The sequence below is a fragment of the Hyaena hyaena genome, unplaced genomic scaffold (assembly GCF_003009895.1).
Source record: "Hyaena hyaena isolate Hyena2069 unplaced genomic scaffold, ASM300989v1 scaffold_302, whole genome shotgun sequence".
Classification (NCBI taxonomy): domain Eukaryota; kingdom Metazoa; phylum Chordata; class Mammalia; order Carnivora; family Hyaenidae; genus Hyaena; species Hyaena hyaena.
In genome coordinates, this window is record NW_024080936.1 from 583345 (window position 1) to 599097 (window position 15753).

Here is a 15753-nt window from a genome sequence, read left to right on the forward strand (position 1 = left end):
GGGGGGGGGGGGGGGGGGGGGGGGGAGGGCGGGCGGCCGCGCACCGCCGGGAGGTGCTGGCCGCGCACCTGCGCGCCCCGGCCCCGCTCCGAGGGCGCGGGCGGCCGCCTTCCCCGCCCGGAGCCCCGCGGGGGCGCGGAGGGTTACCTTGTTGAGAGCCGCGAGGCGCAGCCAGAGCCGCAGCTGGGACATGGCGCGGCCGCGGCGGGTCCCGGGACGGCGGCGGCGGCGGGCGGCTCCCTCCGGACCGCGGCCGCCGGCCGCTCTCAGCCCGGCTGCATTTGCATGTTGGTTTAGTCACCGCCAGCGCCGACTTCCCCTAAGGCGGCTGACTTTCAGGAAATGATGGCCGCCTGGGAAGTCAGGGTGATTACTGGCAGAGCGAGAATTCCTGTACTGGGCGGAATCTAGCCACAGACCTCTCGGCGGAGCCGGGCCCCCGCCCGCAGGCTCGCACCCTGCCGGGCCGGGGCGCCTGGGGCCGGGGAACGCCGAGGGGCACCCGGGCAGGCCCCTCCCGGCCCGCCTCGGTTTCCCCAGACCGCAGGGTGGCCGGTCCGGCCGTACTAAGGCCCAGTCGGAGCCTTCGTCCGCCCCCTCCACGCAGCTCCCGTGCTTGGACAGGGGCCTTCACCGGCTGTCCCCGCACTGCCTCCGGGCTCACCCCCGGGCCTTTGCTCATGCCACCGCCCCACCTGCAGTGTCTCCCCTGGGAACGGCCCCCACCCGCTCCTCCTGGAACCTGGAACCTTGCCAAGGGGTATGAAACCTGAAACCCCCATTCTTTCCTCTCCCGGCCTGCTCTGCCCTGTACCCCTCAGCCCCGCACTGGGGGGGGGGGGGGGGCAGGGCCGGCAGGCAGGGGGTGTGAGGCCATGGGGCACCCTGTGGGGTCAGGTGTCCGGTCCCCTGAGAAACAACTGCTGCTTTTAGAAAATCCACTTTGGAGACGCCTGCGGGGCTCAGTTGGCTAAGCGTCCAAACTTCGGCTCAGGTCCTGACCTCGCAGTTCACGAGTTCAAGCCGGCGTCGGGCTCTGTGCTGACGGCTCCGAGCCTGGGGCCCGCTCGGAACTGTCTCCCTCTCTGCCCCTCCCCTGCTCACGCTCGCTCTCTCTCAAAAATAAACAAACTTGAAAAAACTAAAAAAGGAAAAAACCCACTCAGGAGGGTGCTCCGCGCGGCGGCGCGGTCACCTGCCCGAGAAGAGCACGCGCGGGGGCCGTGGACGCACGAGGGGCTCTGGCTGGGCGGAGACCCCCGGCCTCGGGCCTGTCAGGGGAAGGGGACGCCGCGGGGCCCGCGCTGCAGACGCGGCTGCCCCCGCCCTGCCCGCAGCCCACGGCGCCGACACCCAAACCCCAGCAGCGGGCGGGGAGGGCACGGCCTGGCTGGGGCCGCTGCGTGTGCAGCGCGCAGACGCGACAGGCCCGCACAAGGACCCTCGACGCCGTCGGGCAAAGGCAAACCCGACCCGTGAGACACCGCCTCACGGCCGCCAGGACGCCAGGCTCAGGCGACAATGGTTACGCGTCCCTCGCGAGGTGGAGGAACCAGAAGCCCCGCCGCCCGGGGGGCACGAGGAGCGGCGGCCTCTCTGGACGGCAGGCCTGCGGGCAGTTCCTTGTCAGACCAAACCCGGGGTCACCGCACGACACTGGGACCCCACCACACGGCCCTGGCACACACCCGGGAGAAACGGACACGCACGTCCACGCAACCCCCAGGCGCATGCGCACAGATGGCCGTGTCTGCCGCACACGTCCCTCAGGTGGGTCCACCGCGCACGCGCACGCCTCTCAGGTGTGTCCACCGCGCACGCGCACGTCCACAGATGACCGTGTCCACCGCGCACGTCCCTCAGGTGCGTCCAATGCGCACGCGCACGTCCACAGACGACCGTGTCCCCCGCGCACGCGCACGCCTCTCAGGTGCGTCCACCGCGCACGCGCACGCCCACGCCTCTCAGGTGTGTCCACCGCGTACGCGCACGCGCACAGACGACCGTGTCCACCGCGCACGCGCACGCCTCTCAGGTGTGTCCACGGCGCACGCGCACGTCCCTCGGCCGCGAGCAGGAGCGCGGCGCCCACACCCGCCGCCCCGCGGACGGACCACGAGCACACGACGCTCAGGGCGGGAACCAGACACGGGATGTGGGTCCACATGCGTGAAACGTCCAGAACAGGCTCATCCACGGATGGGAAGGGGGCTCGTGGGAGTCGGAGGAGGGAAGGTGATGGCTGATGGGGACCGGGGTGCTTTTAGAGAAGGAATGTTCTGGAATTCGAGGTAGTGGTTTGTAGAACTATAAATTTACCTTAAAAGAGTGAATTTTATTATTTTTTATGACAAGTTTTATTCACTTTTTTTTTTTTTAATGTAGGCTCTACACACAATATGGGGCCGGAACTCACATACTGAGAGCAAGAGTCACGTGCTGTACCAGTGGAGCTGCCAGGCCCCAAAAGCATGGATTTTAAGGCATGTAAATTCTCTTTTATTTTTTAAAGTTTATTTATTTTGAGAGCCACACGACAGTGTGAGCACAGGAAGGACACAGAGAGAGGGAGAACAGAATCCCAAGCGGGCTCCCCATACCAGCACAGAGCCTCATGCCGGGCTTGAACTCACAAATCATGAGATCATGACCTGAGCCAAAACCGAGTCGGTCGCTTAACCAACTGAGCCAGCCAGGCGAGCTCTGACTCAGTTTTAAATGTTTATTTTTGAGAGAGAGACCTGCGTGGGGCAGAGAAAGGGACAGAGGACCCCAAGCAGGCTCCATGCAGACAGCAGAGCCCGATGCGGGGCTCGAACCCATGAACATGAGATCGTGACCTGAGCAGGAGTCAGACCTTAACTGACTGAGCCGCCCAGGTACCCTGATTCTGACTCCGTTTTAAAACAATCACTGGGAGGGGTGCCTGGGTGGCTTAGTCGGTTAAGCGTCCGACTTTCGCTTAGGTCATGATCTCTTGGTTCGTGGGTTCGAGCCCCGGTCGGGCTCTGTGCTGCCAGCTCAGAGCCTGGAGCCTGTTTCAGAGTCTGTGACTCCCTCTCTCTCTGACCCTCCCCTGCTCACGCTCTCTCACTCTCTCCTAGAAATAAATAAAAAATATTTAAAAAAAAATAAATACAAAATAAAACAATCACTGGGAACTGAAATAAAAGAACGCAGTGCCTGCACCAAGCTCTCATTATTAGATGTAGCATAAAGTCCATCAAGTCTCCAGCAGTTTCTGACCTTTGACTATCTGTCCCCTAAATCTCAGCACCAGACTGATGGGCAAGGGTGGCCTTGCGGAGACAGAGAAGCCCGGGTGGAGGAAGTCAGCACCTTGAGGGCACCTGGCTGCCCCGCCCCCCTGGCGGCCGCAAGCTGTGGGTGGGCTATGGGCCTGGACGGGTGGAGGGGCTGAGGGGGGATCTGGGCAGAGGCCCCGGCACCAGAGTGAGCAGGGCCATGACCAGGGACAGGACCGGCTCCGTCCCCGTCTGGCTGCGTCTGAGCCGTGGGGCTGTCTGTTGGGACCCGCTTTGGTCCCACGCTGACCCTGTGAACTGTGGCCAGGCCAGGCACAGAGGGGTGGGCAAGGCCCCACCGTCCTGGGATTCCCAAGATCCTCCTGGTCTGTTCTGGGGCTCTCCCGTCCCTGTCCCCCGCCCACTAGGCCCCCAGAGGAAGCCCGTGCCCAGGTGCCCGCGTGTGCTGAGTTATGGGGGGACGAGGGGGGGGGACAGCACGCGCCGGGCAGAGGGTGCGGTGGGCACTGCACGTTCCCCTCAGGCACACCTCATTGCTGGAATGTTCCTCTTTAGGGGTGAATTATGTCCTCCAAAATGACATGTTCAACTCTTGACCCCCAGTGCCTGTGAACGGGACCTTATTTGGATTCAGGATCTTTCCCAATAGTTAAGATGAGGTCCTACGGAGTCGGTGGCCCTAACCCAATGACCGGTGTCCTTATAAGAGGGCAGTGTGGACACACCTGCGCGGGGGGGGGGGGGGGGCAGCCATGTGCCACGAGGTGGGCGGTGCAGCGACCCGGTGCAGCTAAGGGGCGTCTGGAGCCCCCCGCAGCTGGGGGACAGGAAGCCCCCCCGACCTGGGACTGGTGGCCCCAGAACTGGCATCTCTCCGTGCTGCGCAGTCGCCCGGCTTGTGGTGCCCACACAGCCCCCTCGGAGACTCCCGCCTTAGCCCAGTTGTGGCGACGGCGGCTTAGCCAGAAAACGGACGCTGAGCACCTTGCGGGGTTGCCGTCAGGAGGGGCTGGAGCCCCGCTCCCTGCGGCAGGACCCTGACCCAGCTTTCTGCGGGCCTCACAGCCCCTCCCTCACTCCCCATCCCAGGTTCCCGGGGGGTCCCCGCGTCCGCGCTCCCTGCCCCCGCTGGTCCTCAGCCCTCAGCACAGAACCCAGTGGGGGCTCCTTGGCCGTGGCCCTCGCACGGGCTGGGCTGGGGTGGGGGCGGGGCGGGTTCTTAGCGTGGCTCCGCGGGAACCAATGGGCTTCCTTTGGGAGGAAACCTCCTGCTGCTCGGGCTGCCGGTGCCGGGAACTATGGGAACCTGCGGGGGGCGGGGGGCTCTGGTCCCTGCCGAAGCCCGTCTGCAGAGCGTCCGCCGCCCCTCACCGGAGAGCTGCTGAGAATTTGCGAAGCACTTTTCTGAGCTGTGACCTCATCCTGGCTTCCCAGAAGCCCCAGGCCGGCGGACGGAAAGTGTCCTCGTCGGGTGGATGCGGGACCCACCGGGGACGCCCGCCCCCAGAACACAGTGAGGGGGCTCAGTGCGTAGAGAAGAGCCCTCCCCCTGAGGCGTTAGGGGTCCGGGTGGCCTTGGGAGGAGGGGTCAGGGCAGCTCCCACTCCCAGGGAACACGTGTGCGGGGGAGCCGTGAGGATGAGCCCTGGGGGTGTCAGTGAGGGAGGGTGGGGTGATCACGCCCACAACCAGGACCCCAGGTACCAGTGCGGGGAGAACACAGGGGAGGGCTGGGGGGCGGGGCAGTGAGGGCCGCAGGCATGCGAGGGGGGCTCTGCGAAGCTGAGTCCTTCACCCGCGGCCCTGACCTCAGCCTTTCCCCACACGCCATCCCCCAGTCGGATTCAGGTCCACATGGAAGCCCGTTCACGGATGTTCACAGCAGCACAACTCACAATCACCAAAATCCACGTTGTGTGAACCCAGATGCCCAACGAGGGATGGACGGACACACACAAGTCCACGCCCACAGATGACAGTGTCCGCCGCGCCCGCGCATGTCCCTCGGCCGCGGGCAGGAGCCAGGCACCCACACCCACTGCCCCATGGGCGGACCCTGAACACACGACGCTCAGGGAGGGAACCAGACTCGGGAGGCCACGCGGGGTGTGAGTCCACATGTGTGAAGCATCCAGAACAGGTTCATCTACGGACAGTAAGGGGGTTTCCTTTTTGAGTGACGGAACATTCTGGAATTACATAGAGGTGATAGTTGCACAACCCTGAGAACCTACTAAAAGTGTGAATTGTGTGATGTGCAAATTACATCTCACCTAAAAGTAAAGAACAAATGAACAGCCCAGCACTCACAGCCAACGCACAGTGCTCCTGGGCTGGGGGGGCCACGCGGGGCCCGACTGTCCACCTCACTAAGGCACGTCAGAAGGGGCCCTTCCTTGGGGAAGCAGGTGGCATGAAGGCTGAGGCAGTGAGCCCAGGCCATCCCTAGCGGCTACGGGACAGGACACAGAGGGACAGACGCTCCCGACGGCCGACGCGGAAGCAGTGAGTCGCGGCAGCACCTGACTGTGGCTGAGAGTAAGGGAGGGGACAGCTCTCCCTAGGACACACCTCCAGCTGCTCCACACAGTGGAGCAAGGACAGCAATGTCTGCCAGACAGACACCACGGTGGCGGCCACTAAGGTGCAGGACATGGTCGGAGCCGGCGCCGCGCCACCACCAGGGCTGGAGGTCAGCACGTCAGGGGCGGGGCGCCCCACCACCAGGGCTGGGGGTCAGCACGTCAGGGGCGGGGCGCCCCACCACCAGGGCTGGGGGTCAGCACGTCAGGGGCAGGGCGCCCCAACGCCAGCAGGCCTGGAGATGGTGTCCGCAGAGGACGCGGCGCCCCGTCTGAGGGACTCCCGAGGGCAGCACAGAATCGCTCCCAAGCGTGAGGGCCGCAGGCCAGCCGGTGCCAGGAGCCCTCGGCAGCGACTCGCCAGCTCCCTACAGAGGCCTGGGGGCCGCGGCCCTGGCGCTCTGGCTCGGTCACTGGTGCCGTGATAATGGACCCCGGCTACGTCCGACAGTCACGGGCCAGGAGTCCAGGCAAGCGCGTGACGGTGCTCGAGAGTGTTGGTGCCGTTACCTTGCTACAGACCTAAAGTGCTTTGGAAGTCATCTTGTCACGAAAACCTTCACGAACAGACAGAAAAGAGCATCAAACCTTAAATTTATAGATACTCCGTGGGTGCCGGGGCCCTGAACGCCAGGCCCCCCCCGTGGGGCAGAACTGCCTGAGAGTGGGGGCTGGCCTCGGCCCTCTGCGTTCCTGACAGCAGGGTCCCCCAGGATGTAGGCCCCACCTGGGTGTCTATAAAACAGGAACCCGCTGCGCCTGGCGGCCGCACCACACAACTCTTGACCTCAGGGTCACGAGTTCAAGCCTCATGTTTGACACAGGGTATACTTAAGAATAAAGTTAAAAAACAACGAAAAAAACCAAGGACCCCACCAATGGTCCTGGGTCTGGCTTGCGTGCAGAACCCAGGGAGGGACCTGGTACCCCTAACGTTCAGTGATTCCGCCCCAGCGGCAACAGAGGGAACAGGGTCCCTGAGAGCAAAGCCAGAGCCCAGACAGACCTTAGGACTGGGAGCCAAGTCCCGGGGGACATGGGGGTGGGATGCCAACCCCAAGGGGCTGCTCTGGTCCCTAAAAGGACATTGGGAGAGAAGCTTTCTCTCTGCAAGCAACAAGAGTCGCACAGCTTATCTCCTTTCTCTTTTTGCTTTGGCTGCTGGGAAACTCAGAGCTCAGGTTTAGTTAGGAGGCGGCACATTAAGGCCTATAGGTTTATATTCACTCCTGGCCCCACCCAGTCTGGATTTTCTATTCCAATTCCTTCTGATTTTACAACAGTGAGGACATTTCTAGAGTGTGCCATGGGCCACACGTGGTGCATCACGTGGTGCATCGGCACTGTAATAAACCACCAAGATGGGGCGCCTGGGTGGCTTAGTCGGTTAAGCGTCCGACTTTCGCTTAGGTCATGATCTCACGTTCGTGGGTTCGAGCCCCGCATCGGGCTCTGTGCTGACTGCCAGCTCGGAGCCTGGAGCCTGTTTCAGTCTGTGACTCCCTCTCTCTCTGACCCTCCCCTGCTCACGCTGTCTCTCTCTCTCCTAGAAATAATAAATTAAAAAAAAACAAAAAAACAAAACAAAACAAAAAAAAACCACCAAGAAGCCCACGGCTTATAGCAACACACGTTCATTACCTCACGGTTCTGGAAGTCCCAAGTGGAGAGCTCTGTCCCCCCTGAGGCCCCAGGGAGCCGTCGCCCCACTTTCTGGCTTCCACAGGGGGCACGTCCAGGTCCCACAGCCCCTCCTCCATCCTCACGGCCAGCAGCACGGGGTCCACCTCTCTGCCCCCCTCTTGTGAGGACCCTGTGAGGACGCTGGGCCCCCCAGGCACCCAGGGTCACCCCTGCCTTGGGAGCCTTGACAAGGTCCCCTCTGCAACATGATGGGACAGGCCCCCGGTCCCACGGTCAGGACGGGGATGTCTTTGAGGCTGTCCCCTTGCCCGTCACTGTGGTGATGTCATTTGCGCGGTCAGGAGCGGAGGGTGTCTGCGGTGGGTCCACTGGCTGAGGCTCAGCTGTGAAGGGCCTGGAACCCAAGCTTGGTCTGGCCCCCTTGCTGGCCTGGCCCACAGCCCCAGGGGTCACCAAGCAGGTGATGGAGGTAACAGCCTCAGGACCCTTCACCCCACCCGAACTCTGGTCTCCCGTCTGTCCAATCCCACACTCAGCACAGGGTGAGATTTTGTTTGAAGGAGATTCTGCAACTTTAGAGGAAAGCTCTGGGTTCAAGGTGCCCCCCGGCAGGGTGGGCTCCCGCCACATTCAGCAGGTGCTCAGGAAGTATCTGTGGGATGGACGCGGCTGAGCGCCCCCGCGCACACACGTGGTGAGAAACGGGTGCGGTGGCCCCAAGGGGTCGTGCCAGAAGGACCCGCTTCGGCTCTGGGCAGAGCCAAGAGAAGCTGCGCGGGCGGAACGCGCGAGACAGGCTCGGGGCAGTGGGGCCTGGGGGCGGGGCCAGGGCTCGTGGGGCGGGGGCGGGGCCAGGGCTCGGAACCGGGCGGGCGGGGCCGCAGGCAGGCAGGGAGGGCCGGGCCGCGGCCCGCCAGCCACAGCCCTCGTGGAGAGCAGCTGCTCCCCGGGCTGGGCGACAGCAGCCGCCCACCAGAGGGGCCACGGCGTCCCTTGTGCGTCGGTGACCGGCGGGTCCTCGTCCACAGGGACCTCCCAAACCCCTCCCTCTGACCCCTCACCCTGGGAGGTCTGGGGGCTGGCCGAGGCCTGCGCCCCAAGGGCCGGGGGGGCCCCTGTGCTCCCATCTCCTCCAGGCCTGGCCAGATCGTCTCCCGGTGGACACAAAGTGTCGCAGACGGAGAGGGAGCACTTAACAGACAGGCGTGCTCCGGGCCCCTGCGGGCCAGACAGGCCAAGTGGGGGTGTCACGGCCACGGTCCCCGGGAGGCCCCAGGGAAGGCCCCTCCTGTGTCTCCCTGCTCCCGGCATCCCTGCTCGTGGCCGCGTGGCTCCCTCTGCCTCAGCGGTCACCAGCGTCCTCCGTGTCTGTGTCTCGCCTCCTTCATCTCCGGCTCAGGGCCTTCCTGACCCGGGATCACCTCATTTCCATCTTTAACTAAAGGACAACCGCAAAGACCCTGCTTCCAAACAAGGTCTCGTTCTGAGGCTCTTGGTGGACCTGGATTTGGGGGACTGGTGCAGGTCCCGGGCCCCTGAACTGGGTTTGTCTGGGTCCAGGGGGTTCGAGCCGGCGGGTCTGAGCCACCCCCGCCTGGCAGGCCTCACAGGTCCCCGCTGCACAGGGAAAACCAAGGTTCAGGGGAGCCGAGCCCCTGGGTCCCTCCAAGCCAGAGAGTTCCCAAACTGTGTGCCGCAGCGAACCCGCTGGCGCCGTGGATTCCCCGTTTACCAGGGAGGCCACGCTGCCCGGCTGCTGGCAGCCCCAGCTTCAGATGGTGCCTGGGCCCCTCCCCTCCCCCTGCCCAGAGCGTCCCCCTGAGCCCACAAAGCCTCCCCTTGCGGCGCCTGCTTTCCAGGCGGCCGTGAGGAGATGCGGGCCCCTAGCCACGCTTGCCGGGGACGGTCCTCCCGATTCCCCAAAAACGAGATCACACGAATCTCCCCCCGCAGTTTGGGTGGGTCATGCTCCTCAAATGGCTGTTTTGGGACACGAATGCCCACGATGGGGTTGCGCACGACGGGACGGGACTCTGGCCGGGGGCGCGGGGAACGCGGCGGACCCCTGCCGAGACACTACAGCACCCAGACGGAGCAGGCGTGGGGCCTCTGCACAGAAGAGGAAGGTGCTGAGGTTTGGGAAGAGCGGGTCACGCGCTCCCAAGCACGCTGCCCAGAGGGCCGCGAGCAGCATGGCGACAGGTGTGGCCCAGCCCAGCTCTCTGGCTGCCTGGAGGCCACCCTGACAGACGCACACGGGCGTGGCTGTGGCTGGGGGGGGGGGGGAAGGGGGAGGTCTGAGGCCAGGCCTGCAGCAGAGGGAGCCCCAGCAATTCCCAAGCACAAGCCCTGGACCACGCGGCCCAGAGCCCGGCCGAGGCCGCCAGGGCACGCCGGGGGGCCTCCTGGACCACGTGGGGATCGGAGGGTGACTCGGGCTCCAGTCCTACCTGAGGAAAGTCGCCTGTCTTTGGCAGGAAGCTGGGGGTGGCGGCGGAGGGCCCGTAGCCGGCGTCCCCGCAGGGCTGGCTGACGATGCAGGAGGTGGAGCTCACGAACTGGCTGCAGGCAGGGGGGAGGTGAGCCATCAGGAGCCTGAGGGAAGGCTCCGCATCTGAGGCACTCACCTCAGAGAAGAGGCCCCCGTGCCCCTGTCCCGGGACACAGTGCCCCGGAGAAGCCTCAAGGCTCGGGCTCTGCGCCCTTTGCACGGGCTGTTCGTTGGCCTGGTTCTGGGCCCGCTCCCCTGGCGAGCTCCTACATACTCTTCAAAGCCCAGCTCGCCAGTGCCCTCTGCAGGAAGGTGCCCTCCCAGCTCCTATGCCCCCCAGGTTCTCCCCTGCTGCCCAGTGTCACCCCTGCCCAGAGGGTACCCACAGAGCCCTCTCTGGCCCCCTCATCCCTACTGCCTCTGCCCTTTCTCTGGGCGGGCTCTAAGACAGGTCACCGCCAGTCAGTGTCAGCTGTCTCCACGTGGCCGGGGCCCAGCCCACAGCCCCCGCAGCCAGACCCCGAATTCAGCCCCTCACTTGCCACAGGCTCTACTTTTGTTCGACTAGTGGCTGCAGAGCCACGGAGGCCCTGGAGGGGGACATGGGGGGGTGCTCGGGCCCCGGAGCTGGAGGGACTTACTGGCTTTCACCGGAGAAGGCTGGGTACGGCGCAGCCGAGAAGGCGCTCCACCACGGGCAGTGCAGCATGGGGTTCTGGAAGAGAGCGAGCGTGTCAGCTGGGGCAGGGCTCCTCAGGGAGGAGGGGTGAGGGCTCCGCCGCCCCTGCCAGGGTGTCCCACTGGGGTCGGCCGGGAGTTACTTATCAGCTCGGGGCCTCAGTTTGCCCATCTGCACGGGAGAGCCCACAGAGAAGAACGCATCCACACCCGTGAAGGAAGGGCCCAGGCCAGGGCCTGGTAAGCTGCTGCCATGCACTCTCCGCAGGCATGTGGTGTGCATGACCCGCCTCCAGACCAACTGGCCGGAGATTCCCAGCCCCGAGGGGGCCCGTGTGGCAAGGAGGACTTTAGAGGGCTCCCTCCAGCACCAAGGACCAGCCCCCACCCCAGCCCCTCCCGGGGGGCCGAGAGCCCAGCCTTCTGAGAATTCCCTCTGGCCAAGGAAGCTTCTGGAAACCGTCAAGCCTGTTTGGGCCTAGAGTGGGGCCCAGGCAGGGACACTGGGGAGGCTGCCCTGAGAAGCACTGATGGGAGGCTGGGAAGATGAGCCTGAGGTCAGAGGGGGCCTGAGGGGCCCCGCACTGGGTGGGGGTGGAGGGCCGTGTACACCCACCCTGACACGCACGCCTACCGAGCAGGGCCCCTCCAGCCCACAGCGTGGCCCGTGTGGGACCAGCACCGGGCAGAGGCCTGCTGGCTGCAGTCGCTGCACCCGTGTCCTGGCTGTGTCCCACGGCGTGTCCAGAGACGGACGCGGAGCGGCCTTTCCACTGGTGCACGGGGGCCCCGCTCCCCGGTGCCCTGGCTAGCTCGCGGGACCCATAGCGAGGGCTGGCCCGGAACCAGCCCAGACGGCCCGGCAGACCAGGAGCCCTTCTGTGGCGCCTGCGTCTGGGAGGGAGGAGCTGGCCCTGACTTCCCATCACTGTGTGTTCCCCGCCCCACCCCGCCCCTGTGGGCCGGTCGGTGTCCAGATGTCCAGCCCCAGAGCCAGAAGGTAAGAAGGAGAGACACACACTCAGCGAAGGGGCCGCGCAGGCTGAGACAATGGAAGCTCCAGCACGAAGCCTGGTGGCAGGGACACTTAGGAAGAATCCCCGTGGAAACCGCCGGAAGGCTCCCCCTCCAAGGCACTCCTAGAACGCTTCCACTGCAGAGTCCCGATCTCAGACCACGTTCAGCCCCTTAAAGGAACTGGTATAAACTGTACCAGGTGCATACACGGCATCGTGAGCCACTCTGGGCACACAGTGGGCAGAGCCAGCCTCAAGGCTTCCGGGGGTTTCCAGGCTGTGGGGGTCCTTCACTTGCTCAACCTTCTCTGCTGTGGCCAGAACCCCAGGGCTTCTAGGACCTTGGGGCCTCAGCCGGGAAGCCAGAGGTGGAAGGTCACTCCTTCTTTTGTCTACCTGGCCCCTCCTCCCCCAGCTCAGGGGCCCCACACAGCCAGCCAATCAGAGCCTTCCTTGGTCTTTCCCACTTGAGGCCTGAAGGGTGGCTACACCTTTAGAGGGCAGGCCCCTGGGACATGACTGGTGGAGAGATGAGCCCCTGACCTCAGCCAGCCAATCAGAGGTTTCCTTGGGATTTTCCACTTATGGCCAGAGGTATCTTTGCCTTTAGAGGGCAGGCCCCTGGGACATGATTGGTCCAGAGATGGATGCCTGACCCCTCCAGCCAATTGGAGTCTGCCCGGGGGTTTCCAGGTGGAGACGGAGAGGCTGGCGTCTCCTGGGGAGAGCCGGGCCCTGGGACATTAATCCAAGGCTGCGCGGGCCACCTGTAAGCTGATACAGGAACACAGCACTTCTGCTAGGGCAGCAGATAAAACAAGGCTGCCAAACAAGACACAGGGTGTCCAGAGAAATTGGCATTTCTGATAAATGCAAACAACTTTTAGTGTAATTATTGTATAAAACATACACACTAAAATACCATTTGTGTTTACGCGAAGCTTACGTTTCATGAAACGTCTACATTTTCATTTGCTAAATCAGGCCACCTTACGTGACACGGACAGTGCTGGGTTAGGTCTCCTCCTCCTGACCATGGTTCAGCCCAGCCGAGACGGATGAAGTGGAGAGGCACACAGTCCTGACCACACTGCCCGTGCACACCTCCAGTGTCAGCACGAGCTTGGCCTGGGGGCGGGGGGTGGATGGGCCTCATGGCTGGTGGCCCGCCAGGGACAGGCTCAGTGTACAGCCTGGGGAGGAGAGGGCCAGAGTCGGGCTTGGAGAGGCACCTCGCACTGGGTCCCCATGGCAGCCCAGGCGTGCCCCCTCCACTCCAGCTTCTGAGCATGTCTGGTCCCGCGTCCACGGAGCATCAGCATCCTGGCCGTCATCACGGGCCACCGTAAAGGGGGTGCAGACCCAGCCCCAGAATCTGTGACCCTACTCAGTGCTCCTCCCGACCCAGGAATTCTGATTCAGGAGGACACCTGCCGCCTAATCCATGAAGGTTGGACACGCGGTGCTATTTATAGCAGCAGAAAACTGGAATTACCCCAAAGGCCCAACAACAGGGAAATAATTAAGCAAATTACGGGATGCTGACGAGGAGGAACCGTGCAGCGGCGTTAAGAACGGCAAAGGAGCGCTCGGAGACTACAACCCGGGGTGACGGGGAGCCCACGCACTGACAGCCACGGGCCAGACGGCACATGCTGACGTGCCGGGATGACGTAGGCAGAAGTTCAGAGGGAGGCGGGGGTGGGAGGCGCGGAGGGTCAGGGGGCGTGTGGACGCAGCTCCGACGGGCAGGGGAGACACCGGAGGCACACAGCGACGTCAGGACCCTGCCCGGAGGCGCCGGACGTCAGCCGAGGCCTGGAAGTGGCGTCTTCGGCGGTAACTCACTTCTGCCCTCCCCAGACCATGATGGCGCACCTACACACCTTCTGTTCCGCGCGCATTACATGAGCGTGCGGCGTGGGCACCTGTGGACGGAGACTGAACTCTGGGTCCGCTCACCTAACTGCTTTCCGGGGCCCCTCCTGGTCCTTCTGACATTTGGCCCTGAGCCCCGCCTGACCCCGTGGCCCACTTCCTGGCTCCTCTGAAATCCAAGCTTGACCCTTGCTCTCTGGCCACCTGGCCTTCCTCCCAGCCCTAAGCCAGCAGGACGGAGGGGAAGGAAGCGGCCGACGCTTTCCTGAAGGAGGCCCCGCGGCAGCCCCAGCCACGTGCACCCTTGCTGTGTGCTGGCACCTTCTCCTTCCAAGTGTCCCTCTGAGAAACACTGCTTTTCTTCAGTAGAAGGGACCCTGGTTTCGCCCCAGGAAACGGCGGGCGGGGGCTCCAGGCCTGACATGCTGCTCAGTTCTGAACCCTCCTCTCCGCAGGGCTCTTTGTAGCTGACAGAAACCGTGGGGGCTTTGTCACTTGTGATTCTTTATCAGCGGTCAGGACCCAAGAGTAGCTGAGATGCCCTCCACCAGGTGACTGATCCATTAACACGCAGTGGCCCGGCCCAGGCTGGGGAACGTGACTCGGCACTGAAAACGAGCAGTCAGGCCACCCAGAGACACAGGGGAGCCTCTGACGCACAGCACTCAGGGGCGGAAGCCAGGCTGAGGAGGCGACACTGTGTTCCCAAGTCCAGGATGATCTGGAAAAGGCAGGACGGTGGAGGCACGGCTGTCGGGTGGGGGAGGGGAATGGGCAGAGCTCAGGAATCTCAGAGGACACCGTGGTGGTGGGCGAGTGTCAGTGACATTCGTCCGAACCCACGGGGTGCCCAGCACCGGGAGTGACCTGGTGTCCGCTGCAGACCGTGGTTGGTAACGGTCAGTGCTGGCCATCAGCTGTGATAACTTAGCAGGACCATTACTGAAAAATGTTAACAGGGAAAGTGTGGCTTGTTGGAACTTTCTGTCCAATTTTCCTATAAACCTAGCTGTTTAAGATACAAAGCCTATTAAATTGAAAAGAGAAAAGCTTGATAAAAAAAATCAACGTCGCAGAGGCCCCAGCCCCTGTCCTGCAGTGAAGGCAGCAGGCAGCCCAGGCCTGAGCGTCTCCCCGAGGGCCTGTCACGGCCCTGGCAAACAGACCTGGTGGCAGGTGGGCACGCCGAGGGGCCCTCCCTGCCAGGTCAGGGGCTGGCACATGTCTGCTCAAGGCCCTGGCGGCCTCCTGCCCCGAGGCCGGCCACGGGACAGTGGGGCTCACCTGGACACTGGACCCGCACAGCGGGCTCTGCAGTGGTGGCGGGCTGTATAGGATGCCGCCCGCCGGCGGGGGCTCGTGTGGAGGAAACTCGCCGTCCATGGCGGGCCCCGCTGCCAGCATCGGGAGGCTGCACGACCCAGGCTGCAGGGTGTCTATCTGGGCTTCTTGCTCCTCGGTGGCGGCATCATGACCTGGGGAGAGACACAGCACATCCTGAGGTCGCCCTCTGAGTCCCTGCGAGGCTTGCACCGGTGGGGGCGGGGGGGTCAGCGCAGCAGGCCCCTGGTATGGGAGGGTGTGAGCTGAGGCTCCCCCAATGTTGCAGCGATGTCAGGTGCCCCTGTCGGTTCCCGGGCTCTGCCCAGCGGCTGTGCTGGGGCAGGGAGGGGCCCGGACCTCAGCTCCAGCCCGAGCAGGCTGGCACAGCCCCTCAGCTGCCAGGGCGGGCCCGCGCTTGGCCCCGCGCTCCAGCACACTGGGAGCCCCTGGCCGCTGCCGGCACCCCCTCCTGGGGACGATGAGCCTGGAGCTCTGACCACAGATCCCACCCAGGTGTCAAGTGCCACCAAGTGGGGCTTCTGCCACAAACAGAGGCACCTGGGACAGAAAGGAGACAAGCTCCAGGGACGATCTCCAGTGAGGCTGAGCCCCCCAGACCGCATTCCCTCCCGGCTGCTCCTGCTGTATGGGCCCCGGGGTGAACCGCAAAGACTCAGCGGATCCCTTGGGGCTGGCTCTGTGACCTGGCATGGCGGAGGCTGTGAAGCCAAGTCCAGTCAGCAAACACCTCCAGGCTGGAGGCCGGTCCTGTCCCCTGCAGCCAGAGTGGGCTTGCAGGAAGGCCTCCGGGGGAGTAGGGGCCAAGCTGAGCCAGGAAGTGGGAAGGACACACAGCATCCCCACTGAGAACGTTG

The 15753-nt window shown here is 64.0% G+C and overlaps 1 protein-coding gene across 5 annotated transcripts in view; it reads right to left on the reverse strand.

Moving 5' to 3' along the window:
* SBNO2 (strawberry notch homolog 2) overlaps positions 1-15753 on the reverse strand; it is a 48190-nt gene that overhangs the window by 20452 nt on the left and 11985 nt on the right. For 2 of the 5 annotated variants that reach the window (XM_039248172.1, XM_039248171.1), the window contains exons 2-4: positions 14840-15030; positions 10625-10698; positions 9943-10054 (exon numbers count right to left, since the gene is read on the reverse strand). In XM_039248172.1, coding sequence (XP_039104103.1) covers positions 9943-10054; positions 10625-10698; positions 14840-14959 — 306 coding nt within the window. In that variant the 5' untranslated portion in view covers positions 14960-15030. Of the gene's footprint in view, positions 1-147; positions 249-9942; positions 10055-10624; positions 10699-11295; positions 11376-13876; positions 14278-14839; positions 15031-15753 lie in introns of those variants that run through there. The other 3 variants (XM_039248173.1, XM_039248175.1, XM_039248176.1) reach the window with 3 other exon arrangements.